This window comes from Strongylocentrotus purpuratus, unplaced genomic scaffold (genome assembly GCF_000002235.5).
Source record: "Strongylocentrotus purpuratus isolate Spur 01 unplaced genomic scaffold, Spur_5.0 spur5_scaffold_10, whole genome shotgun sequence".
Taxonomy (NCBI): domain Eukaryota; kingdom Metazoa; phylum Echinodermata; class Echinoidea; order Camarodonta; family Strongylocentrotidae; genus Strongylocentrotus; species Strongylocentrotus purpuratus.
In genome coordinates this window covers 17111009-17138200 of record NW_022145595.1, presented here as the reverse complement: position 1 = coordinate 17138200, position 27192 = coordinate 17111009, and the positions used below count along the sequence as shown (strand labels likewise).

At 37.9% G+C, this 27192-nt stretch overlaps 2 protein-coding genes across 4 annotated transcripts in view; one reads left to right on the top strand and one right to left on the bottom strand.

Moving 5' to 3' along the window:
* Nucleotides 1-76: 76 nt before the first annotated feature.
* Nucleotides 77-18051, bottom strand: LOC100890108 (mediator of RNA polymerase II transcription subunit 12). Of its 2 annotated transcripts, none has more exons than XM_030979649.1 (19): nucleotides 17883-18051; nucleotides 15731-16137; nucleotides 13750-13872; nucleotides 12406-12724; nucleotides 11726-11820; nucleotides 11214-11336; nucleotides 10159-10480; nucleotides 9518-9583; nucleotides 8593-8694; nucleotides 7606-7746; nucleotides 7169-7231; nucleotides 5794-5907; nucleotides 4909-5127; nucleotides 4259-4348; nucleotides 3645-3737; nucleotides 2750-2805; nucleotides 1979-2047; nucleotides 1439-1501; nucleotides 77-837 (listed from the first exon to the last, which is right to left on the bottom strand). In XM_030979649.1, the coding sequence occupies exons 1-19, from the start codon at nucleotides 17929-17931 to the stop codon at nucleotides 718-720; spliced, it is 2634 nt and encodes an 877-aa protein (XP_030835509.1). In that variant the 5' UTR covers nucleotides 17932-18051; the 3' UTR covers nucleotides 77-717. The 2 variants fall into 2 exon arrangements, with proteins under 2 accessions (XP_030835509.1, XP_011681866.2); XM_011683564.2 differs by having other exon boundaries at nucleotides 4909-5106.
* Nucleotides 14682-27192, top strand: part of LOC763815 (solute carrier family 15 member 4) — a 21271-nt gene continuing 8760 nt past the window's right edge. The window contains exons 1-3 of one of the 2 annotated variants that reach the window (XM_030979651.1): nucleotides 14682-14947; nucleotides 24772-25425; nucleotides 26950-27163. In XM_030979651.1, coding sequence (XP_030835511.1) covers nucleotides 25020-25425; nucleotides 26950-27163 — 620 coding nt within the window. In that variant the 5' untranslated portion in view covers nucleotides 14682-14947; nucleotides 24772-25019. Of the gene's footprint in view, nucleotides 14948-20757; nucleotides 21155-24771; nucleotides 25426-26949; nucleotides 27164-27192 lie in introns of those variants that run through there. The other variant, XM_030979650.1, reaches the window with a different exon arrangement.

Genomic DNA, 27192 nt, shown 5'->3' with positions numbered 1-27192 from the left:
ATTTAAATTGTATCACATTATTCACAACGCACGCCCTTGAATAATTTAGGAGGTTTTTTGCTCGTGTTTAAGTACCACATGCTAAATTTCCAGAACTTAATATGGATCATAATTAAATTAGTACGAATTATGACATTTGAAAATATATAAATAATTGGTTATGTTATGTAAGATAATTTGCGTAGATTGGGGAATCTTAATTTTGTTGGATTGTAAATGTTGTGATTTATCAAAACTTTAGTGGATTTATCAAAACTTAATTGGATAATCAATTTTGTGCCGCCAAAAATCATGTTCATTATCCGCTGTCAACTGGAAATCGTTTTTTATCAAACTATAGATTTTGACCACCGGTTTAAGACACTGCACCGGATGTAAATAAAAACATTATTATGTAATACAGTTTCACAAGTTTAGATACAATCATATTCCCTTTCATCGAGTTGTATGACAAGTCTGGATGGCTTATACTATACGAATCGGCATGGTTGAAAATTGGATTATGTTTAAAATTAGGGTTAGTGCTAAGGTGGAAGTTAGGATTTTGGGAAGTATTGGAAATTGACATCAGGAAAGAGAGATAATGGAGAGAGCATTGTCCTTCATTTGGTCGTGGTCAACGGGATGGGCGTGGCCAAACCCACCCTTAACCAACCTATTCTTGGTAAAATTGGGATGAAACGGGGGTGCTTGCTACTTCTGACTGTGCCTCATAGCTTATGGGAGCCTCTCGTTCAGGCAGTATCCAAGTCCTTGGCAGGCCTCGACCGGGTTACCTATGGCTGATGGGCTTCCTTGACCACCACGTTGACGTACGGGAAGCAGCTCGGACTGACACTGCATGGGGTAAGAAAAGAAAAGGGTGTGGCATGTTTAGTTTTCAATTTAAAGCACTTGAACTGTTACATGATATCGATTCAATGAGATGGACGATTCGATATGGTGTTGATGAAGATGTAGAGTAATGAGCCTGTAAATGGTTGATTAAGGTACTCAGAGAGAGAGAGAGAGAGAGAGAGAGAGAGAGAGAGAGACAGACAGACAGGGAGGGAAGTAGTGAAGGAGGGGTGGGAGGGCAGATAGAAAGAGTGAGGGGAGGGGGAGAGATAGAGAGAGAATAAGAAGGGGTCCACTAGAGAGTGTGAGAGAGCGGAAGGGGAGAGTATAAGAGAAAGCTAGAGAGGGAGGGAGAGAGAGACAGAAAGAGAGAGAGAGAGAGGATGACGAGTTCAATGCAAAATAAATACGTCATTAAAATGTGCAGTGTTTCAAGTTACTGAACCATCTTCACCAATTAATTCTCTGATCTGTAGAGCACCTTTTTTTTAAATGGCTGAGATCTCAAGTTCTATAAATGAACCAAATTAATTGAAATTCATATAAAGATAAAAGATTTATAAGCATTCATATTTGTTTACTAAAAAAAGTGAACGCTTACCATAGTTCGAAGATTTCCTGGGAGAAGGCGGCACATGTTCTGCAAACCAGACGATTCGTGAGACTATGACAGACAAGTAATGGTAGAAATTATGATTTTAATTTTGTAAAGCCAACGACATTGATCTGCACTTATATTCACTATCCATCCGAGTACAAAAAATAACATTATTTATAAACTTGAAAGAGAACAGAAACAGTTACATACCATTATTATTTATAAACTTGAAAGGAAAACAAAAACAGTAGCAAACCATTACTTTCTATTCGAGTGCAAAAATAACGTTATTTATAAACTTGAAAGTAAATAAAAAGCAATAACAAACCATTGCTATTCATTTGAGTACAAAAATAACGTTATTTATAAACTTGAAAGTAAATAAAAAGCAATAACAAACCATTGCTATTCATTTGAGTACAAAAATAACGTTATTTATAAACTTGAAAGTAAATAAAAAGCAATAACAAACCATTGCTATTCATTTGAGTACAAAAATAACGTTATTTATAACCGTGAAAGTGAATAAAAACAAAAACATACCATTTGGATATCGAGGACGTGGGACATGGCGGTCATTCCTCGCTTGCAAAGTTGGCACTTCCATGTTTCCTGCGAAGAAAGAAAAAATGTATGCAAAATGATAAATAGTAAGCGAAATCTCGAGGACCATATCAGAAATGAAACAACGATAAAAAGTTCTCACGAGCTTTTGGCCAATTCGCATCATGCATACGTATCGAGTTATCCATGAATGATGAACAAGAAAAATAAATTGCGAAAATACTCGGCGTGTTCTGTGCATTGACACTGAAATATCGGTAGGTCGGTATGTAACACAAAATAATCTTTGCAAAGGTATCCGAACTTATGAAAACATTCTCAGATTTGACTCTTTGTGGTTAGAGGGGGGATACCCGTAGTCATGAAAATGCACTAAATTTAGTCCAAGTTAAACCCCGACAAAGCGTATTATTCTTTTGGTTTTGTATTGCTATATATGTGTTAATTCCTTCACCCCTTTAAATCACCCTAAAGTTGTAAGTGAATGAATAGACAACACATGATATTAACATGAATTATATTTATTAATTTCATGACTGAATTATTATTTTGCTATGTTTGGCAAGCATGCTACAAAAGACTTTACGTAATGGTGTGACCAAGTGAAACAAAGTTGGCCAAACTCTGTGTATAGATGGCTCTGCTACCAATACTCTGAAAAGCGCATCATCATCATGCCCTATATAAAAATTGCTTTATTTTTTCTTCATTGTTATTACAACCAGGCCTTAGCTTTGAAACAGTTCTTACATTTGTCATAGCACTTCCAATGCACCTCGCCATCTCTTCACTATGTTCAGGCTCGACTGAAAATGAAAATGAAAAAAAGCAAGTTATCAATCATAACTGCTACATGTAAACAGCTATCATTATTCATATTACTTGTTCTTCAGTGGTATTATAAGAATAAGGTTCTATACATAAATTATTAGACACCAGAATTGGGATTTTAAAAGTATCTTCAATTCCAATAACAATTTAGTTTAGATATCCACAGATATAAAGGATCATAAAAGAAAATCAAGCAAACTCTTCATCTTTCGGATGGTGACGTTAAAGGTTGGTCCCCAGACGTAAATAATCATATCTGATTGATGTACGTTTGTAAAAACCCTATTAATTATACACACACAATCTTCATAGATTTAATTTAGTTTAAATTGATGGAAATAAACAAGAAAACGAAGAAGACGGAAAAACAATTAAAAATACTGTATGCATTGCACTTATTCAAATGTTAGATCACTTCTTAAATTATTTTAGTTTATTTCTAAATCACATACTAAAAGGGGTTCGCAATAAGTATTACTGCCTTAATATGAATTTACTATTAATTTAATTATCTGAGCATTTAAGTAACCGTCGTTCACAATACGCACCTTAGGAAATACGAGCATACTTATGAGGGCAAAGTATTTCTTTGTTAAAACCATGCGTTGCTTTTATCGTTATCTCAGATTATAGACAAACCAATACTTCAACGAAGAAGATAACAAAAGTGATCTTTTATGTATTTTTCATCACGATCTTTATCAATACCCGAATGGACTTATACGTAAAAATACATGAAAAATATCGGATTGCAGGTAAAAATGCTTAGATAAATATGTTGATCGTTAATCTGAATCAAATTGGCAACACTCACCTTGGGTATCGAAGGGTGTGGTGGCCCTCTTCTTACGGCCATATGATCCCATGCCTCCCATGCCAGGCATACCACCCATGCCACCTCCCATACCTGCAAAAAAAATAAAAGAAAAGGGTGAAAATTATCAAGCCAACAAGTTTTGATGAACGTAATGCCCTTGAATAATTTATTTTGATATAAATTGTACACATTAACAGCCCGTACGTGCCTTAATTAACAGCGAAAAACATTCGAAATCAAATCGTGAATACGAAGAACTCTCATGCCCATACCCCATACCTATTCCAGACATCCCCATCCCGATTCTCGCAAACAAATCATCAAGGAAAATGTGCCAAGTACTAACTAGTATCGACATAATTATATGAAATAATCCCTACATTGACAGAAACAAAATTCCAAAACATTCATCCCTATGAATTTTTGGATTGATCAATGAAGTTCTGAGCAGACATAAACTCTATCTATAAAGAATAATGTATTTTCTCACAATCACTTCATGAAAAGAGCTATAAGGGTAAACTATATTCCAACCTTTATATGGGCAACAGGGTATATAATTATATATTTAATAATTATACATTACATTATATATCATATATGCCAATTACCAGGGTATTGTTGCTGCGGCTGCTGTTGTTGTTGTTGTTGTTTACCTCCCAATAGACTCTTGAGGCCTGGAATGTTGATACCGAAACGCTCTGTAAAAGTAGAGAGAAAATACGTTACCATGGTTAACTATAGTTGCCCGTTGGGTTTTAAAAGGGAGAGGCAAAAGCTCGTTTTACACCCGCTTGAATCAGCCAAAAACAAGATTTATATACTAATATGATTTGCGTCGACTACGAACATGTTCATGTATGTCTAATAATTGTTTCAATCCTAATTTTTTAACGACAGAGGAACACTTTGGATCAGGAAAGATGTTCTATAATCTAGCTTTTCTTCCTTCCTTTTTTATATGTACTTTTCTTGTTACGCGATTTGAAGGGGGCGTACCCCCGTTTTCCTCGTAGCTACGCCACTGGCTACCATTACTAAAAACTGTCTTTAAAGCCTATCGGTACTAGTTTACAGGTGGGATTAGACCACCCTGCAAGGTCACTGACAGGTAGTTACCTCATCAAATCAGCTCTCAATTAACATAAGAAAAAAGGGGACCATGGGGGATCAATGGTCACCGATTAGGCATTGTTTGCTATATAGAGGGCGCAAGTAGCTATCAGTAGTACAGTGGGGCTTTAAAATCAACTGAACTCACTGAGGATGCTATCCAGCATGGCGGGTACGTTAAACCAAGATGGTTTCTCCTGTGGCTGTTGTGGCTGTTGTGGCCGTTGAGGGAACTGTTGCTGAGGCTGTTGTGGGAACTGCTGGTAGGGGTTGTAAGGAGGATTCATCATCTGTCTCTTCTGTCTCTGCTGCTCGTCGCTTTGGTGGTTCAGGTTCTGCTCGTTCACTAGACCAAGCAACATATTAACTGTATCCGTCAAAAAGCAGTATTTTCTCAGTGCGTGATTTAACATGATTGCAATCAATAATAATCAACTCAAAGGCAACCCCAACACTCTACGTCATTGCATGTACATGTAGGAATCACGTGCGAATAGACCGCACTGCAAACTTTGTTTGTATGTTGTTGTTGTTGTATTTTTAGGGGGAGGGGCTAATCTACGGCAGCTGAAGCTGTTTAATCAGTTGACGTACAATAGTTGGTCTAAATTCATATATCAATTCAATTCAATTCATTTTGGTTTTTGGTCAGATTCAGTTGAAAAGACGATTGACGACTTTTATAAATGGCAATCAGGCGAAAACCAAACTGAGAATTACGATTCAAATTTTAAAATGCCTCCACTAGTCAAATATAGTATAGATATATCAACAAGTTAGACAGAAAACACAGCTACCCGAAAGTGGGGATCAGCGGTTGTGTGGATTCTTTTGTAGATTAAAGATTATGTAGTCCCAATTCCCTGTCCCATTCGTCTTTGTGTGTTCATATAATAGACAGTGAGATTTTGTCAAGGAAAGAAATGTACAAAATTTGACATTTCAAGATAGTTATGCTCATCACCAGTGTATCATTCTTCCTAGATTTGACATTGATTTGATATGAAAAATAATTTTGAAAAATATTTCTCACATCCTGTGTCTCTCCTCTTGCGTCCGAATCCGGGCATGCCGCCCATACCGCCCATCTGGCCCATACCGCCGCGCATACCGTTCATACGGCCCATCTGGCCCATCTGGCCCATTCCTGAAAAAAGGAGAAACATGAATCAGTTGAAATGGAGTCATTGCAAAATACCACTTTCATTACATATAAGTATGGCGAATCTGTCTTCAAAATGTCAAACGACACATTTCTCTACGAGATACCAATATCCGAAAATATATCTCGGTCAATTCCTTTCTCCAAATTTAATAAACGAGGCCTTTTAACAAGCTATTATTTTGGTCATCATGAAGAAACACTTATTTTAATGAAAGGAATACGAAAATGTTTATATCACTGTAGAATTTATCCGCAACTGTTTAACCAGGAACCCGTTTCATAAAGCTTTTTTTTTTTCAATGACAAATGACAAAAATCAGTGACAAATCTGCCGATAACCAATCAGGAGCAAGGATTTCAGTAGCTTATACTTAAAACTGTCATTTGTCACTGATGACAAGTTTTGTGAAATGGGGCCCAGGAACAAACTACAATAAGGACGACCCTCGATGCACAGGGGCGCACCCTTCCCTCCCCTTTATCAGATATTTCGACAATAATATCATTAAAAAAAAAATAACAATAACCTGGATTTATCATTAGAGCGCTGTATACGAAATACTATCTCTAAGCGCTTCACATAATATTACCCCTGTTTTCGGATTCATTCTGGCACAATATCCACCATCTCCACTCCCTGCGGAGTATTCCTTCTATACGGTCGCCATGAGGTCATATGGCAGTTACTAACACAAAGAATTTCCGCATCCTACCCCGTCCCCATTTATCTCCTGGATATGAAGTGGTAAATGTAGATTAATACCTTGCCAAAGGACATTAGTGCCGTGTCGGGACCGAACCCAAGAACTTTGCATTTGAATTCAAGGGCTTAAAGGGGCACGTTCCCGCCATTGTAGTTATCACTGCTCTAGTCATCGCCATCTTGGTTCCGAAGATCGACTTCTAATTTGCATACAGCTGTCAATCAAAGTACGCGCGGCCTGGCCTGCCTTCGTCAAGCCAGCTGATCGCTGCCGATCCTGACGTCACGAAAGTGGGCGGAAACAGCAGCCGAATCTTAGAACCGAACTGCGATTGGTATTACTTCGGCACATGTATGCGATAATCGGCATTGTGCGGGCATTCGGAACATGCCATCTGTTTAAGAGATGTATAATGTTGGTGTCAATAGGCGGCTAACACCGTCCGCCAGCGGGTACGTATTTTGAACGCCCTCTGGAATACGGGGAACATGCCACTTTAAACCACTTCACTACCACACCTCTACATGTAGACTTCTTACCTTTGAACTGCTGTTGTCTTCTTCCGAGCATATCTAAGCCTGGAATGGTGATGCCGAAACTCTCTGTTGAGAGAGAAAACAGATTCAACAATTAGACAAGAAATCGTAGATGAGACGCACTGACGGCTCAGTTGGAGCTTCAGATTAAACATGAATTGTTTGAATTTTATAAAACTAATAATGGCTTATTGTACATCGCCCATGTTTGTCAAGTGACCAAGGAATCGTTCCGCAGAAGCGTCATAAGCATAAGTTCACATCCATAAGAAAGCAACTAATTCAACACAATGTTTGCATTGTTTATCTGGCGTTCTCTTTACGTTCGATATCACTCTCACCATGCAAAAACCGCACCAATCGCTGACGCAATCTTGCGCCAGTAAATGACGCCTTCTGTGCAAGGGGGCATTGCGTCAACAGGTGTTATGTTAACTTACTGAGGAGCTGGTCCAACATGGGGATGAAATCGAGCACAGATGATTGTCCTCCCTGCATGCCCTGTCTTTGCTGTTGGCCTTGGAAAGGATTGAATTGCGACTGAGGGACCTGTCGGGTGAAACGCTGTCTCTCTTCGTCCACTGGACACGTTAGGAGGGAATGATTAGTTTCAAATAATTTGAATTTCAAATTTCAATTCAAATTTCAGGTTCTAATATTGAATTCATAAGTTCAATTATAATTGCAAATTTCAACTCATTTCCTGTCTCTCTTCGTCCACTGAGCACGTTAGGAGGGAAAGATCAGTTTCAAATAATTTTTTGAATTTCAAGTTTCAATTCAAATTTCAAGTTTTAATATGAATTTCAATTCATTTTTTTTTATTTAAAGTATTTTTTTTCTGAATTCTGGATATCAAATTTATCATTGATTTTTTTTTTTTTTAAATGAAACTGGAATTAAATTTCCTTAAATGTATTGATCAATCATGAATCAATTCAGTTTCATATGAAGTTTTAAAAATAATTTTTAAACTAATTTCCAATTCAATTTATCTTATCGTTTTCATTTCAATTTACAGTCCTATTTTTAAATCCATTTAATGAGCCTACTTTTAGATAACATTCAGAATCCAGAGTGATAACATATAACAAATGAAATATGTTTGTTCAGTGTTTGTTTAAAAATTAACTCATAACATAATTCGCATTTATCCTTCCATTTTAAGGTAAATACATTTCTATTGCGCCTTCTGTCAGAATCAGTTTTCGAGTATTCACTATTCAAGATCGAAATTTGTCTTAAACCTTAAGGCAAAACTCCATATTATCCGACTTATGGATAGATGCTTTTCACGTACTGTACTCCTTATTCGAAAGTCGAAACCCTAATTGCCTTTCAAAAATCTCTTAATCTGATTTAACAAATGTTGTACAACTGCACACTAATACTCAAGTTGCTAAAGGTGCTTTTCAAAACAGACTTACTTGAATCTTCAGTAGCCCTCTTCTTGCGTCCGAATCCTGGCATACCGCCGCCCATCCTGGGCATACCGCCCATGCCCCCCATGGCGCTCATGGCACTCATTCCTTCAAACAAAAAGAAAACAAGAACATGAAACACAACGAAAGGACAGTTACAGCGTTCAAGATAATAGTAGACCTGCAGTTACAAAGCATGGATGAGATTTAGATACAAACCCGTTAAAGGTAAGGGATATTGTGCCCCCCCCCCCCTCCCCAGAGGTCAGATTCTTTCATTTTGTACGATATATTATCTTATTTATGTTTAATGTTTTATTTGCAATATTTTTGTGCCAGTCCGAGGGCTTCGGAATAAAACTGGACCCCAAATGAGAGGACCTTGTCAAGCAAATTTGCATTAAAAACACAATCTGAAATTCCAAATTCGTCCCCATATCCCCGAAACCATCGATGGGGCGTTACGGTCGGTCCAAAGATCAAGTTGAAGTCATAAACTTTCCCGAAGTGTCAACAATGCCCTTAAACCTCGCTTAGAGGTTGATTAAAGACCCGTCGAAGAAGACATAAACACATGCGGTAAACTCAACGAATCTAGCAGTGTTGTTTAAAAAGTGAAGTATTATTGATGTATGTCACGGTTTGGTGTAAAACCGGATGTACAAGCTATGGCACGAAGAAGAACAGGCATGAACTTCTGGGAAACTATAGCCATCTTGCTAATGCGGGCTGTGATAACAAGTATAGCCAAGTATGTTCCAAATACGTTAATGAAAAAGAAAGTTACTTATAGAAAATGTTATGTTATGACCAATCAATTAATACAAAAAACAAGTACAGCCAACCTCTGATATTACATTTTACTGTTCGAGTGCATTTTGTCAGACTTTATGAGCATGCCTTGAGAGGCCCCAAAGAGTACCATTCTTACCTGTTTTCAACATCTGCATCCTCCTACCTAGCATGCCAAGGCCTGGAATCTGGACACCAAAACTCGCTGTTGAGTAAACAAAAACGGAGAATTTCATTGTCAGAAAAGTTTGTACAAATAAATTACTCAATTAATTGATGTTGGTGGTGGTGGTTGAGGTTATGTTGCTACTGTTGTTGCCGATGGAAGTCAATGTGTTGTAGATGATGTTGTTGCTAATTATGTTATCCCGGGATATTCGATAAAATAATCTTGTAATGCGTCATCCTCGTGGATACAATTTTCCCTGTAAAAAAATACAATTTGGCTCGTAGTGAGAGGCAGTTTTAAAGATAGGCGTACAAGTACGATGCTCGGTTCCTAGGTTTGTAAGATTACGTTCTATTAAAGCCCGTTTGCACAAGTTTGGCCAGGAGGGATTAGACCGCCCAGCGTGGTCACTGACAGGTGGTTATCTCATCAACTCAGCTCTCAGTTAACATAAGAAAAAGAGGATCATGGGGGACCAATAGGCACCGATTAGGCATTGTTTGCTATATAGAAGGCGCAAGTAGCTAAACGGGGTGCAGTGGGGATTTTAAATGTATTGTAACGGTTTCTTTTACGAAAGTGGTTAGCGATGAGCTGACCACGGAACTTACTGAGAAGTCGGTCCAACATGGAGGCGAAATCCAGAAGATTGGTTCCTTGCATACCCTGACCTTGCTGACCCTGCATTCCCTGACCTTGCATGCCTTGACCTTGCATGCCTGGGAATTGACCATACGGTGACTGCTGGCCCATTCCTGGAACCTGTCTCTTGGTACGTCCATTTAAATTGAAGGTAACGCTTTCCTCCTCTGCGGGTTCCTGAACGGGGAGGAAGGCTTCCAAGCCGAAACCGGGGAAGTCGGACCCACCGGAAATACCGACGCGGCTGTTGGGTCCACAGAGGCGGAAGGTTTCGCACGTATCTCTTGCGTTCTGCGATAACAAAAACAAATACAGTTTTAGAAAGCCGATCCGTCGGCTAGGATTTGATTTGCATGGGCTACTTGCAAAAGAAGCTGCGTTTAAAGCCTGTCTGCACAAGATTGGCCAGGAAGGCCAATGTGTGGTCACTGACAGGTGGTTATCTCATCAAATCAGCTCTCACTTAACATAAGAAAAAGGCGATCATGGGGGACCAATTGTTTCCGCTTAGGAATTGTTTGCTATATAGAGGACGCAAGTAGCTACAAGTAGTGCTTTACATCATGGAGTTACTAGGTTAATTAGTAACTCCATGGTATAACATGTATAATGTCCTGACTGTCTGGACCTTATAATAATCTTACCCCGGTCATTATGTTCATGGAAATTCTTTGTAAATTTAAATTAGTATGATACATCATAACTTCGATGGCTACTCCGAATTAGTAGATGTAGCCGATATTGGCAGATGTCTTTGATAATCATGAATATTCGATAATTCTTCAATAGCCCACAGATCTTCGTTTGCAGATCGTCCTTCCATCTTTCCATATTTCCTTCCCTTCTCTATATATATATCTTTATGTTTCTATCTATCATTCTATCTATCACACATCCCACACCTTTCTCTCTTCTCTCTTCTCTCTTCTCTCTCGCTCTCTCCCCTCTCTCTCTCTCTATTTCTATTCAGCTCTTCCTTATCTGTTCTTCCCAAGGTATCATCAGCCTTGTCCCATATACTTACAAACATGTTGGATGCGAAGTCCTTTAGAGCGGCAGGGTAGTGTTTAGCGACGATGTAGCATTCAGTCTTGTTGATGCAGGGCATGACGTCACAAGACTCCCTCAAAAGGTTGCCAATTTGACTCTATGTTATTGATAAGGATTAACAAATCAAAGATATAAATTATATAAAAGACATGTGCACATTACAATTTCTCTAAGGCCTCTTATTAAAAACACAGTGCCTCAAACAGTCTTTACTTTTTCATCAAGAAAACGTTTAGAATACTTAAAGAAAACAAATATTCGAAATTTGTAATTCAGTTATTTGTTTCATTAAAATATAATGGAACATCTGGACTGACAGGCGTCTATACTTTACGAGTGTCTTTCGATCATATAAACCTTAGTTATTATCAATTCAATAACAGTGATTGTGACCATGCGTTTCAGGACATGATCGACACTCTATCTAACTTTCTTACAGTAAATTAAATTTGCAAAAATAGTGAATGAAAGAAATTATCAACTTACCAGTGTCTGTTCATTCGTTACATCTCCCTGCATCCTATTAACGACGTTCTCACAGCTTTGGCAAATGGTGTTCTCCAAGTTATCCATGAGTGAATCTGATAAAATAATAGTGTTTGGGGGTATCAATTAAGTTCTTGAACAAATGCTGTATGTTGGTGATAATGATACAAATGATGACAATATCATGTGCAGGTATTAACGATACAAGATACAACATTGTATTGATTCATAAGATATCCATTATTATTATTCCACAATATTTGTTGAAATTTATTTTATCTATTTAAATTACTCGAGACTACAGAGAACGAACAGATAAATTATTTTAGGGAATTAGTTTACTACTCCTTGGTCGAAAATATGAACATATGAAGAATATGAACATATTGTGAAATGGTGAAATACAGAGAAACGCCAATAAAATAATATGTTTTACATTCGTTGCCACACGAGTCGTAATTTTGATTTCGTTACTACTTTACCAAGCCTACGAACGCAATAACGCCATACGTTAGTAATTCACCGCAACGGTTACCAATATTCATTTTGGCAATCATTGTTGGACCATGTCACCCTCACATGGCGCCCTCAGATGGCGCATCAAAGACAGCGCCCGCCGTTGATGCACTCCTACGTCAAGACAGATGACGCCTTGCATTGGACGCAACCATACTACTCACCCATTTGTTTGACGAAGTTGGGGATGAGGTCTCTCAAGTTGAGGGACCTCCTTCTGCGTCCGAACATTTGGCCGAATCCACCCCCCTGCGGCTGCTGTCCATATCCTTGGCCATAACCCTGGTTGGGTGTCTGTGGACGAGCCTGGTTCATGAAGGGGTTGTAAGGTTGTTGTTGTGGTTGTTGTGGCTGTTGTGGCTGTTGTGGTTGTTGGTTATAGGGATTCTGGTTCATCCAGGGGTTGTTCGGTTGCTGGGGTTGCTGGGGTTGCTGGGGTTGCTGGCTGCAGAAGGTGAGGGCCTTGCAGACCTCCTGGGCAGGCTGTGGATATCGACAACAACAAAAGTCATTGACAATATATCATCTTAAATTTGTTTCGTTCCGTTTTGTTTCATTTTGCTTGGATATCCTCACTTCGGGAGCTTGTCTAGAAAAAAATCTAGAATAGACTAGGCCTAGAATTATTTTAAGGCAATTCTATTAGTGTCATTTTTGACAGACATGGCGCATTATAAATGTTCACTATTATTATTAGTATTAATAAACTTGTGCCATTGTCCTTCACCTACTGAACAATTACAGTAACATGATTATTATGTAATCCAAACATGATTTCTAAAGGACATACAATAGGGTATTGAAATTGCCTTTGAGTCGGTTTTTCGAAAGCCTTTGCGATGCTGTATAATTGAAACAATTTTAAATATTATATTATTTATGGATGGAAGATTATGATGTTCTGAATGTATAGCGGGCTCGATACCTCCACGATATCTCTAAGCGTACAATTATCATTACCCCCCCCCCCCCCCGTTATGGGGTTCAGGCTCGCTTCCAGCAGACACTATGTGCACCATCTCCACTTCATGGGAGCATCCCAGCTATCAAACCCATTGTATAGACCCTCTCAATGCTGATCAAACTACATAATGCATGTACATGTATTCATGAAAATTATCTACATGCTCTTATTTATAAAAGGAAATCAACGATTTACAAGCTTAGCTTTTTACTAGATTTCACTGTAAATTTATTTCTGAAATTTCAGTTTAAATACCATACAATTGTACAACTACTCCGTATGATATTTCAACCGTATTATTGCTTTCATGGCTTGATATTATTGTATGTATTTTTACACCTACATACTTTCTTATTCTTCTCCTTTATCGCTTATGAATTATGTAATTAATGTGAATCTAAAATATGACATAAAACTAAACTGAAACTGAATGTTGAATATTGAATTAAATTGACTGGTATGCCATCTGTAAAGCGCTTAGAGACATTGTATTAAGCGCTATATAAGCATAACATTATTTGTTTATTTATCCTTTATTACTCACAGTGGATTGGAAAAGTTGCATGGTCTGGTTGACGACGAATGACGTCAGCTGGTTGCATTGATTAGAAAGCTGCCAGTTGGGAGTGGGAAGAGTGCTGCAGACTTGCTGAGATTGGTTTATTGCCTGTAGACACAACATAAAATTACAAAATGGCGTCTTTAATTTCGTTTCTAAGATGAAAGTAATTTATGTATAGGCAATACAAATGTTTTTTTTGTTTTCATGGTAATATTCCATAAGTCCTTGGTAAGTGTCGGGGTAAAGAAAAGGGGGTAAAAACAGAAGAGCTAAGAGAGGGGAAAATATAACAGGAAGAGGGAGGCAGGGAGAAAGAGAGAGAGAGAGAGGGGGGAGAATGAGAAAGAGAGGCACATAGGGGAAAACGGAATAGTAACACTAGAAAAAGACAAAGGGCAAAGAGAGCTATAAGAACTTGATAAATTCACGTGAAAATTTCTCTCTCTCTCACTCCCTCTCTATCTCTTTCTCTCCCCTCTCTATCTTTTTTTCACCCTAGCATCCATCTCTCCCCCTCCTTCTTTAATAGATAGACCCAGAACCGATTTCGAGTCCTGCGGACATCTTTTGTACAGATACATGAACTTGTTTGGGTTTACTAAAAAATACAAAATTAAGATCACATCGACTACCATCAAATATTATTCATGCACAATGATTTGGACTACTCCAGACTTATTTGGGAAGGAGAATGGCTGATTGATTGATAGATACGGCACTTGAGTCATTAAGGTTTGTCAATAATCTCTTACACGCACTACATTATGAGTACACGCCATATGGAACGGATTACGTAATAGCATTGAAGATGCGTCCAATGATATATACTTCATGATCTCGTAATCTTACGTGCAAATTTATTATCATCACGCCTATTAGACGTACATTTTTGACGGTTGAAGCGACCTTAAGAATCTTAGCTTGGCGTTGATGCCGATTCGCCGTTACATTTAGAAACATTTGAAGACTGGATACATTTGTTTTCATTCGAAAATGAGTGAAGATAAATAATGGTGGATATGCTGTTGGTAATTTTTCCATTACTTCATTTCCAGTACTCTTCGGGAATTTGTGTCTGTCAATTTAAATTGCCAAGACGATTCGAAACGGAAACTCCTAATTTTGCCAATTTCAAACTGGATGTTCGTTTGGATCCTTCTCAGGTGGGGTCCACATTAAGGTAAGGTATTGAATTTGCAAACAATGTGGTGCAACTAATTGTTGTGACTTTATAACGCTTATTCTGTTATCAATGTTTGGGTGGGAATGGGGGAACAATTATATGGATTTTTGTTTGAATAGCAGATCGATAGAAAAAAAATGTATTTGTATTACTGCCTGAATATTGAGTACTATGTATTTTATTGCAATGGAAATTCCAACCACCTTTATTATCATAACTTTAAACAACACAGTCAATAACACCTGTGTGGTATTGCACCTGTGGAGCTAAAGCTAGGGTAATAATTTCCGAAGCTCTTTGGAAGCGCATAGTCATAGAGACTAAGTATTATGCGATATACAAGAACGGACTATTATCATTATTATTACTAGTAGTAGTACCTTGTGAATGTGTCCTGATAAAAAAATTCCAACTGTTAAAAACTTCGTACAAGGAAACTGATCATCAAAATGAACACACTTCATTAATAATTTTAATTATGGTACATCAAAAGATATGAACATTATTAATACCCATCATGGCCCATTCTGGACGAGATTTCAGAAATGCTCCTTGTAAAACAGATTACAGAATATTGGATGGATATTTGATCTGTACCAGTCAATTCTATTTTGCGCCAAGTAATAAGCGAGTATAGCTCATTAGGGTAAATGATGATCGGTACATGAACAGATGGGCATAAAACTACGTAAAGTACGTTGGATGGATAATCATAAGTGTTCGTTCTGGGCACTTTTACCAGATATCTCTAAGACATTTTAGAAGTTCCTTTGAACTGACCTGATTCCTGAGTTGGAAGACGGATTGCTGTGCCCCGGTGATGAATGAGGTACACAGGTTACACCCAACGCCCAGGTTCAACTTCTTTAAGATGCTCCCACCCGCTGTAGACAGGAATGCGCCAAGCTGTTCCATCGCTCCTCCTCCCTGACCTGGCATTGGGTTCATGCCAGGCCTTGGTTGTCCCATGTTGGGGTTCATGCCTTGCCCCATGCCAGGCATTTGTTGTCCCATGTTGGGGTTCATGCCTTGCCCCATGCCGGGCCTCGGTTGTCCCATGCCGGGGTTCATCCCTTGTTGTCCCATGCCGGGCCTTGGTTGTCCCATTCCCTGCATTCCCTGGCCCATACCGGGTTGGCCCATGCCCATGCCGCCCATGCCGCCCATTCCGCCATATTGGGCGTTGCCTGTTCCAAGAGAGAGATAGAGAGAAGGGGAGGGGAGAGAGGGGGGAGAGGGGGAGAGAGGGGGAGAGAGGGGGAGGGGAGAGAAGGGGGGAGGGGAGAGAGGGGGAGGAGAGAGAGAGAGAGAGAGAGAGAGAAAAAGAGAGAAAAAATTGTAAGTAATCATCAATATCTCGACTCTCTTCATAATAATTTATGTACCATCAGAAGCTCCATTTTTTGTTAAGGCCTTAGAGTTTACGTTAGAGACAAGAACATTATAGTTTCTCAAACATTGGGGAAAATCTAAAAACTTCGAGCGTTGAATTGACTTGAATTGAAATGAATAGTCGTTTATTTCCATCATCGTCACAATATATACAAATATAAAAGATGAAATATCATCACAGATGAAATATAAAAAAAATCACATGTGAAAATGAAAGTATTAATCATAGAACAAATGGAAACTGGTGCATCAGTAAAAGCCTTGAAAGCATGAGCATAGGCCATTTTCGTAATATAATCAAAACTTATACATTATTTCATTCGCCTGTTACAATTAATTGTATTTCAATAATTAGAATATGAATCGCATAAACTACATGTTGTCATGTAGGACAAGCCATAATGTTTGTCCTAACGTTCTACCTACCAACTATTAATGTATGTAATTCGAATTCTGACCATTGAAATACAATTATTCGTAACAGGTGAATGAAATAATTTATAACGAGGCACTTAACATAGATTGATTGCATTGTGAAAATGGTATATCAAATGCACCAGGCGCACAAGTACTGCAGACAATTGTTTGCCCTTCGGAAGGAAAAATGAGGTATTTAAATTAAATTCTAAAAATAATGAATCGGTTTCTTCCTGATGCAATTAATGAAAGACCTATTAGCATGATTGATGATACACCAGAAAACGTGGGTTGGTAGCCCAATCATTTTACGATAGATTTTTTTTTCTCTTTTTTTTTATTCTTACATCTTTCCCATTAAATTAGTGTACAAAAGTAATTTATACCTCCTACAGGAACACACTAATTTGATTCTACGGGCTTGTATAAACATAGGTAAATTGCAGAAACTTATGTCGAAGAAAGGTTTCGTTTCCTGCTGAATTTTTTTCTTTTTTCCCTCAGCAAAGTTTCAATTTTTCTTCCCTCATTTATTTTGTTGAACATCCGGCCCTCAGACCACTATGGGCTTGACTAACACTTAATCCGAATATATAACTCCACGAAGTCCCACTCCCCCCTACTTTATCATCGCTTCTTTTCTCTTATACAGCTTTAAATTGATTGTAAAATGCAAAATCAGATATGAAAAAATACGTATAATTATCGACAAGTACAGTATAACTAATTGTAAATTCAATTGTACAAATTAAAAGTTATGAAACTAGATATTGAAAAAAATATAACTATCAAACAACACACGAATATTGAAAACGCTCTTTAAATCCGTTTCAAATCACATCATGAATTGAAAATTTAAATCGATGATTTGAAGAACACAAAAAGATTCAGTATTGAAATGATGACGTAATACATATGATAACGCAGTAAACAAATACATGGTATATATTAGAACACGGTACAATATTTTGAATGGAATGAAATAAAACAAATATATCAACTTTGAAACTGAGTTTTCGCTGGGAAGAGTTTGGAATATCTTACACAAAATAATATTTTGAGAATAAGTACAGATAATCGACGAAGAATTTATTTTTAAAAAAAGGGATGAAGTCAGGCTTACCTGCTGCAAACAAGACCAATACGGTCGCAAACCCGAGAGAAAGCCGCATCTTGACACGATCCTACTTCGAACCTCTGACTCTCAAATACTTAACAAGTTCTTTAAGCTTAGAAATCCTCGGGATCAAAAGGCAACTTCTTCCAAAACCACTGCCTTCTCTGAATGAAGCATATACCTGCGACGAAGGTGTTTTATACTTTCTTTTTGAGCTCGGGATGGATGGGGGATCTTGCCAGATCTTATGCTTCCAGACCACGTTCATGGGTATCAGCTCTACCTTCGTTTTAATTGCGTGGTGTTTATTAACGTCATAAGGTAAGCAATTTTGCAAATCTTTGCCAAAAATATCAGACCGAATCAAGCTCAGGAGGGTCGAGCGTATCGGCATATCCGTCGTCAACCTGCAGTCGCCGACTTCGGTGTACGAAAAACAAACAACAACAAACAAATAAAGCCTAAGAAAATAAGATAACGATTGGAAATTTCCAATATTACTAAATATTGAGAGATTTCCGGACACAGGCATTCGCGTATAGTGTTAAAACATGGAGGTGGGGGGGGGGGGGGGGGCTGCGTATAGGCTGATCACTAACGAGGAAGGAAAGGGTCCGAGTGGAAAGGTGTGGTAGGGGTTGTTTTCTTCTCGTGGTACTCCTCCCTCCCTTTCGCCCCTCTCTCTCTCTCTCTATATATATATGTATCCCTCTCCCACTCTCTCTCTCTCTCTCTCTTTACCCTTCTCTTTCTTTCTCTTTCTCTCTCTCTTTCTCTATCTCTCTCTCTTTCTTTTCTTTCTCTGTTTTGTTCTCTCTCTCTCTCTCTCTCTCTACCCTCTTTCTCCCCCTATCCCCCTCTTCCTCTTTCCTACTATTTGGGAGGGGAGGAGCACATATGCCCTCCCATGCCCCGTTTCTACGACACTCTAAACAGGTGTGATCGCCCCCTTATTCACACCCTCGTTCACTGACTCTGAAATCCAAGTTTCTGGATGGTTTCTCGCAAAAGCAAATAATAACAGGTAATTTCATCGGCTTATTGAAATCCGACATCTTTCAAGATTTGATTTAAATAGAAGGGTTGACGTGTGATGGGCTAATATTCGTCCTTGTTTTCACGAAGTGACGGTAGTGAGGAAAATCGTAACGCAAAGTGAATGCAATTTTGTATATCCCAAACCCATATTCCTAGGTCAACACAATCTGATTCTTTAAAGCGAAAACACCGAAAGAAAAACTCTTCAATGATGATATATATAATATATATATATATATATATATATATATATATATACTTTTATTTTCCTGAATCTCCCTTTCTGATGTACATTCTCTCAACCTCTCATTCGCTCCTTATTTTATATTCCCCTCCCCACTCCTCCCCCTCTCTCTCTCTCTCTCTCTTTAATTTTTTCCCCTTCCTCTCATTCGCTCCTTATTTTATATTCCCCCTCCCCACCCCTTCACCCCCTCTCTCTCTCTCTTTCTTCTTCTCTCTCTCTCTCTCTCTCTCTCTCTATCTCTTTGATATCAGTATTTCCTTCTCTCTCCTTCTCTTCCTCGTCACTTTTCTTTTCAATATCATATTTCTCTCTCTCTCTCTCTCTCTTTCTCTCTCTCGCTCTCATGACACCAAAATGCCCTTAATTGCTGGCAACACTGTACACCACTGGTGGTCCCTTACTCCCTTCCACTACAATATTGGCGTTGTTCTCTTCTCTTCGCAATAATCATGATTCGGATGGAAAATAAAAGTTTGTGGTTTAAGCTTTCCGTCATGTTTGATTAAGGTTCTACAGATTAGTTTCCAAACCGCTTCATAAACTTGACATTTTCGGAGGTAAATTCCTGGCTAGGTGAACAAAAATTCAACCTTCTCTTTACTCTTTAGGCAAAGGTGTTTCTCAAGTTTGGGCGCTTGTCTTTATTCTTGACACCTATCGATACATTATTACATCTATCAATGACTTCGATATACAACATACTGAAATGTACAGGAGATTGAGTTTTCATTGTTGCTTAGAAAAAAACACTTTTCATTCTTGAGGTAAAATTTATTTTCTCAAGGTAAATAGCGCTCAACAGTAGTAAAATATTGGGTAACATGAAAAGAGAAACACGTAATTACATCATAGAATCCTGCTAAGGTAGCTTAAAAAAAATCTAAATTCACCCTAAATCCGTCCCTCTTTCATTCGTTCTTTCCTCTTACTATGATTACTATTCTTTACCTTCCACTTTCTCCTGTTCCACAGCTTTTCCCTGCTTCTCTTATTCCTTCCGTTCTCCTCGCTCTCTGGTCTTCCCAAGCTCCCCCCCCCCCCCACCCCCTTCTTACTGGCTGCCTAGACTTTTTTTATATTTTACTGTCTAAAAAATCCTTTTATGGTCTTACTTGATGTTAGAACTCGCAGGAATTAAATTCTTAAAAAAAATCAAGACTAGACATCTGATCTGATGCAGTCAGAAATGTTAAAAATATTATCAAAAATACAAGGTCCACTTCAAAACCTACCCCCCTCCTTCCCCGCACCCTGCCCCGCCCTAACCTACCCCCCCCCCTCCTTCCTCCCCTCACCCTGCCCCGCCCTATTCGAACCCCCTTGCCCGCTACATAAACAATTATGTTTATATAAAGGGGCAATATAACGTGGTTAATAGCAGCTAATAAATGATATCATGATATCAAGGGGCATCATTCCTCAGTTTCAAACGACCGGCTGTGAGAACTTGGTAAATACAAAAATAAAACATAAATCCATAGCACACACACACACGCAAATACCTCTCCTCCCCAGTATAACATAATACTAGTACTAGTAGTAGCATAAATCTGTCGAGCGTGTCAATAATTGTATTGCTGAGATTCAGTGACTAGGCAGACTGAATAGTACGATTCGCCATTTACTTTTTAGCATACAAAATAAAAACCGGTTGCTGGTATGTGTGGTTTATTAAAAATCTGCTCAGCTCGTAATATTGAGTGCTGGAATTGTTATACACTCTGGATTTTGGAATAAATTTACAGGGAGAAAGGGGTGTAAAAGTCCAATCAAACATGTAGCATGTGTACACGAACTATCTGTGGAAATTATGGCTATTTTTGGAATGTACTTTCAAACGCAGTGTACGGAATTGTCTGTTATTCCATGTATCGGTAAATAATGTGATATACGAAATACGGTCATCTGCATGTATTTGTCAATGAGGGAATGCCTTATGAATTCCATGCGGAAACGTTAGGTTTAAATGCTTTCCGTCACCGGATGAACACAGGTGAGTGATATACAGACTTTAATATATGAGGTATTTTTAAAATTGGAAGAGGAAGGTTGAAATAAAAAAATCAATCATAGTAATACTTGAGCAAATCAAGAGAGCGTTGCTCGTGGGTAAACAGCAAGTATGGGATTATTCATTATATCATATATCTTGTCGTTTTGTACTAGTGTTTTTTAGATTCATGTGTTCTTGTAGATTAGCGGATCGAGAGTGGTTGATATGTTTAATAAGTACACATAAAAACGCCCCCCCCCCCCCAACATATTGTGCCCCGTCTTGGCCAACAGTTTTATTTCCTAAAGGTCACGTGGAAACCTTTGGTTTGTTTGTTTTGTTTTCCTTTATTATTTTGTTTTACAGTTTGTTTGTTTGTTTTCTTCTTCGTTTCTTTCCCTTTCCTTTTCACTCTCTTGTTTTTGCTGGTCACTGAGTGGGGGGGGGGGGGGGGGGTATTGTAGTGCCTCTTCCACCGGCCGGAGAATTCTGGATACCCTACTGCTTTCGGTATCTTTTTAAAATTGCATTGATCCATACAAACATGATAGACCAGACATTTATATTATTCTATTTTTATTGATTCCAAAGCACAATTTCAGATAAAGATTTAGAAGTGTAAACAAACAAACACAAATGAAAACAAAAGCATACCCCCCCCCCCCTAAAAGATATGCAGGCAATTTCAAGACTAATATATATATAGGCGTGAATAAAAAGGTCTGGGAACGCGAGACGTAGCTGTACTTTACAAGTTTATTACGAGCTTTCGGCTTGTGAGGCCTTCTTCAGGTTCTTGCTAATGTGTTGGGCTGTCGGTGTGTTATAATATATTAATATCAATATCAATTACCTGTGTGATGGATCGCCTAACAGGCCGACCTCCACTCTGTGCTTGGAAAATGTTTGATTATACTAACATGTATTGTGTGGACCAGTCCCCAAGTTGTTATCATATGAATTTTGATATAACAAGGGTTCTGCTGGACAAATTTCGGAAGATTTTGGTCATCCGTTTGTGAGTAATTTGAAGAAACATTTTAGATTTGACTTATGCCTCCAGTACTTACAAGCCTATGTACAGCCATGTTAGCAGTACCATAGGTTAGTATACAATCCATTGAATCTATTGGCTTGTATTGACAGTCTTTTAATAACAGCTCTATTCCATATTTTGTTCGTATCTTAAACGATTATTATTCAAAAAAGTAAGCTTCATATATTTGTGTATATGTTTATGTTTAATGATGTTGCCTATTATGTGTATAAATGTGTCCAGTATTTTTATCCTTTTATATGTCATTAATTTTATTTTATGTCAACATGTATAATGCTCAGTGTATTTTAAATATCATGATGTTTTTACCTTGTACAAATGATCTGCAATTCAGCTTCGGCTGCCAGAACATCATACGAATAAACCCTTATTGAATTGAATTGAATTGAATTGAATTGAATTAATTCAAACCTCCGTTTCCCCCAGAAAAGGAAGTTGATATTTGTAATCATGATGTTATTGAAATGGGTTTATAATTTCCCAGGAGGCAACCAGGAGTGGACTGTACAGGAAGTGGTTAGTCCTTCATCATTAGAGCAATATGTTTCCCCATGTTTGATTGCATGAATGTGGGGGTGTGCCAATACAAATATGCATTTCCGCATATACATAAACAAAATGAGAAGGTAGGGAGAACAGGAATAAGAGGGGGAGTACGAGTGCAAAGGAGAGAGAGAGAGAGAGAGAGAGAGAGAGAGAGAGAGAGAGAGAGAGAGAGGGGGGGAGAGAAGACTAACAGTAATAATAATAATAATAATAACAATGGTAGTAGTAGAAGTAGTAGTAGTAGTAGTAGTAGTAGTAGTAGTAGTAGTAGTAGTAGTAGCAGTCACAAACAATCTAACACTTGCTTTAACAAAGGTTGTATCCACCTTTCAAACATGTTCAATGATCAGAACTGCTTGTAAATGGTAGAAATTTGTAATGACTGTCACTTTATGATCTATGGAACGTGCTCAAGAAAATTAAACGAATTCTTATCGGGTATAAATGAATGGTAAATTTGGGCAGAAGTCAAAGTTTGTGAGAACCACGCTCGAAAGAAATTAGGCACAGCCATCCAAGTGCGAGTCACGTAGAGCACTGTGACGTCGACTGCAAGGTGTTTCTATGGTAACGCGTTAGGCATGAATTCGTTTTTATTGAAAGAATATAGAAAAATAAGGATTATGAAACCAGATAATGAGAATGAATATCATAACAAAATGTAATAAAGCAAAGCAATTCTCTTTAAAAATATATTTCAGATGGAAAAGCATGCAAGAATGTTTCATGGTAAATTACTGAATAATCCATAATTACGTTTTTAGTCATGTAAAAATATATTTATATCATGTTAAGGCTTGATTTCCCTTCTTTCCTATGACATCAAAGCTATGATCAATAATTATTGTTTGACCGATTTCAGACTTCAGATTTCTGAAGTTGCGGTGTCAGAAACTCTATCGTTCAATATAAGCGAATTGCTGTTTCATTAAGGTCATTAGGTTATTTACAGAAAATGAAACTATTTGGGATGATATTTTTTGGGGAAGTACACATCATTTAAAAGCCCATATCCTATATTTTATATGGTACTATCATCATGATAATGGAAGGATAAAGCATTACTGAGCAGGTACAATTTGTAATCGGTAAGGCACATTAACATTTGGAATTATCGAATAATTAATTCACCCATAAATTTTGGTTACCCTTCTTCACGGACACCCTGTATATAAACTCAGAACCAACTAAACAAAATGAAAAAGTTTAGAACGTAAACGGTCTGCTGACAAAGACAAAATTAGGCCTTTCGACTTTAAAAGATTAAAATGATCAGCTGCAATAAGATCTATCTGTGTGTTTCAAGTAAACACGAACACAAAAACGTATGAACTTCTTCAGAAAGTTATGTTATCGCTTTTGTTCTTGTTGGGTATGTTTATTCAAACCTTTGTTTTAATACTAAAATTTTGCCTCTCTAAAGGGTGAGTATGCGAGGAAAATGAAAAGGACTGCTATTTTTCTTTAAAATGTTGGCACGATAGTATAACACATCGATATCTTAGAGAAACAGGACGTTCGAAAACTGCCAGTAATTGTTTGTATTGCGTCGACGCGCCCCTTTCCTCTGCTGCTTCACACCTGCCAAAATTCAAAATACTTCAAATAAAAAATAAGAAAAAACAGACAAATTACAGGATATTTTCATTAATTCAGTATCTGGTGTTATATATTTTTTCCTCTTCTTAAGCCCTTCCTCTGTTATCAAAACTGTTTCTCTTCTTTAATAAATTATTATAAATCATATACTATTTTAGCTTCTCTTATCTTCTCTCTCCCCCTTCTCTCTCTCTCTCTCTCTCTCTTTCTCTCTCTCTCTCTCTCTCTCTCTCTCTCTCTCTCTCTCTCTCTCTATCCCTCCCTCTTTTTTTCTCTCCCATCTCTCTGCATCTACTTCTGTTTGTTTCTTCAACGTATCTTAAATGAATTTGTTTACCTCTATGAATCATATTACACGGTTTAATCAACAGAAATCCATAAATACGATTATCATGTCTTTCCTCTTGTTCCACAGATATTTCGACGACGACTTCAAAGCAAGCACAGACAGGGAAATTTAGTGTTGAGCATTGACATAACGGAAACTTTCTTTGAATAAATGGAAAATGAGTCTTGATGAATTAAGCGCTAAATGCTCAAACAGATGAGTAACGATTAAAACCGAAAGAAAATGCACTTCTTTTATTTAGGTTACTTTATTACTAAATTCCATCCAACCTTCACATCTGTTTAGTTTTTATCATACTTTCTTCCGAGTTTAAAATGGCTTCATCCGAAAAAGATCGCTTATTTTCGGGTTCCACGAACTCGACAACGCGCATGACATACGGGGCGGAGTTCGAGCTCGTGGCTTCCGCCTCGCAATCCACCGTCAACGAACCACCGCCACCCGCAACCTTGAAGCAGCGGATACGAGACTCGGTATGGTTCCCCATATCGTTCGTCTTCGCCTTCGTGTTCTTCATCACCGTGGTCGAGCACGGCGTCCGCGTCAACGTCGTGCTCTACACGGAGAAGGTGCTGGAATCCACGAAAGATAATTCGCCCGTCCTGATAGCAGCCTTCGACGCCATCGCTCCCTGCTTGCCGTTGATTGGTGGATGGCTGGGGGACTCGTGGTTTACAAGGTCAAAGGTCACTGTCACAGGGGCCTTTGTCACATTCACAGGTCAGATTGAATTTATCGGCTGCTCTTATCTATCAAAAAGTTATCTCTTAATCCATTTTTATCATTACATTTCTGAAATTCAGAATACATGATTTTTGATTAACTCTAATTTTAGGCCCCTTCTTTTACACCGATCGTAATTATTTTCTCACGATATCATTAAAAATGTACATATTGTGGAACTTATTAAAGGGGTTTCTCCTGAAACACAATTTTACGTTTCCCTCGCACAAGTGTTCTAATCTTCATAAATATTTTATAGAAATAAATCTTATAACTTTTCTTAGAACATTTACTTATTAATGAATAAGTCCTCGCTAATGCAAACAAATGTCAATCTACTTGAAGTCAACCACATTTCATTTAAGAGATTGTTTAAACAAAGTTGTAATTTGTGAATAGCTCAGCCGTACATACACTACGTGCATGTTCTGTAATATTTACATGTCTTATTCACATAATTGCGACTTAATTAATATTTTCCTATTGACATTACTGCTTACTAGGTTAATGATATATGTTAATTTTGCAAACGAGTATTATTTTTGTAACTGTTCTGTATAAATGTTATAAACGATGTAAATATGTTCATTCAGGGCCCCATGGAAGACCACTACTTGCTGGTGAATGGGCTACCCTGTCAAAAGATCAGAAATAAATAAATAAATAAAATAAATAAAGTAAAACCATTACATCAAACCCAGAATGTGTGGAAGGGACTTCAATATAACCTAAAGATATTGATAGGAATTTAGCTTCATTATAATGCAAACCGTTTACCATGACAACACCAACTAGGCGTTGTGGGTGTGCGCCTGTAATCCAGCTAACAGTGGAAGTTACAAACTGATTCAGCCGAGGACGCAGGTTCGAAACTGAGTCACGTTTTTCGGATGGTGACGTTTAAAGGACAGTACCCAGACGTAAATGATCATATCTGAATGACACACATCTGTAAAAAAATAAAACCAATAAACACACATGACAACACCGACAGGCGTGAAGTTATCTTAATGGGTCTACTGTTTTTTCAGTTTTGAACTTTAGAATGCTCGAATAGAGTATGGAAAGTAAGGAACTACTTCAAAAACAAATACAAGCATAAGATTTAGTTGTTGTTATCGAAGGATCTTCTTGACCACGAATAATCTTTATACACGCCTTTTTATCATGTCACAACACGTCATATGTAGATCATATTTCATATTCACGTATCAATGACGAGACCCGCCACCCCCTCCCCCTTTTCATCCTCAATCTATTTCAATTGTTAAATTGAAGAACTTCGCGGTTTGACATTCCCTAAAAAGTCGCAATGATGCACCTGAAAATATGAGATTATTACAAAGGGGTAAATTTACAAAATCGATAGAATAATACACAAATATCATTCTATCAACATTTCATTTTTGCAGTACATCATTTTTTCTAATAATAGTAATAATACAACACTTGTCAATGAGATCAAATACCCTTGGCGATTTTCTTGTTCATACTTTCATTTTCATTCACCTCAAAACACAGGTATTCTTCTCCTGACCATCAATGTCGCACCTTATTCATACGAGGCCGAGGAAAACTTTTCGATGACGGCAAAACGAGCTCTCTTCGTCGTCGGCTTCACGTTGATATTCGTCGGGCTTGCCTTGTATGACGCAAACGATTACGTCATAGCGGCGAGGGAGATCGAAAGGGAGAGGGAGCCAAACGACAATAGAATCAGGAACATGTTTTGCGTGTAAGTAAAATGCATATATATAGTCTTTT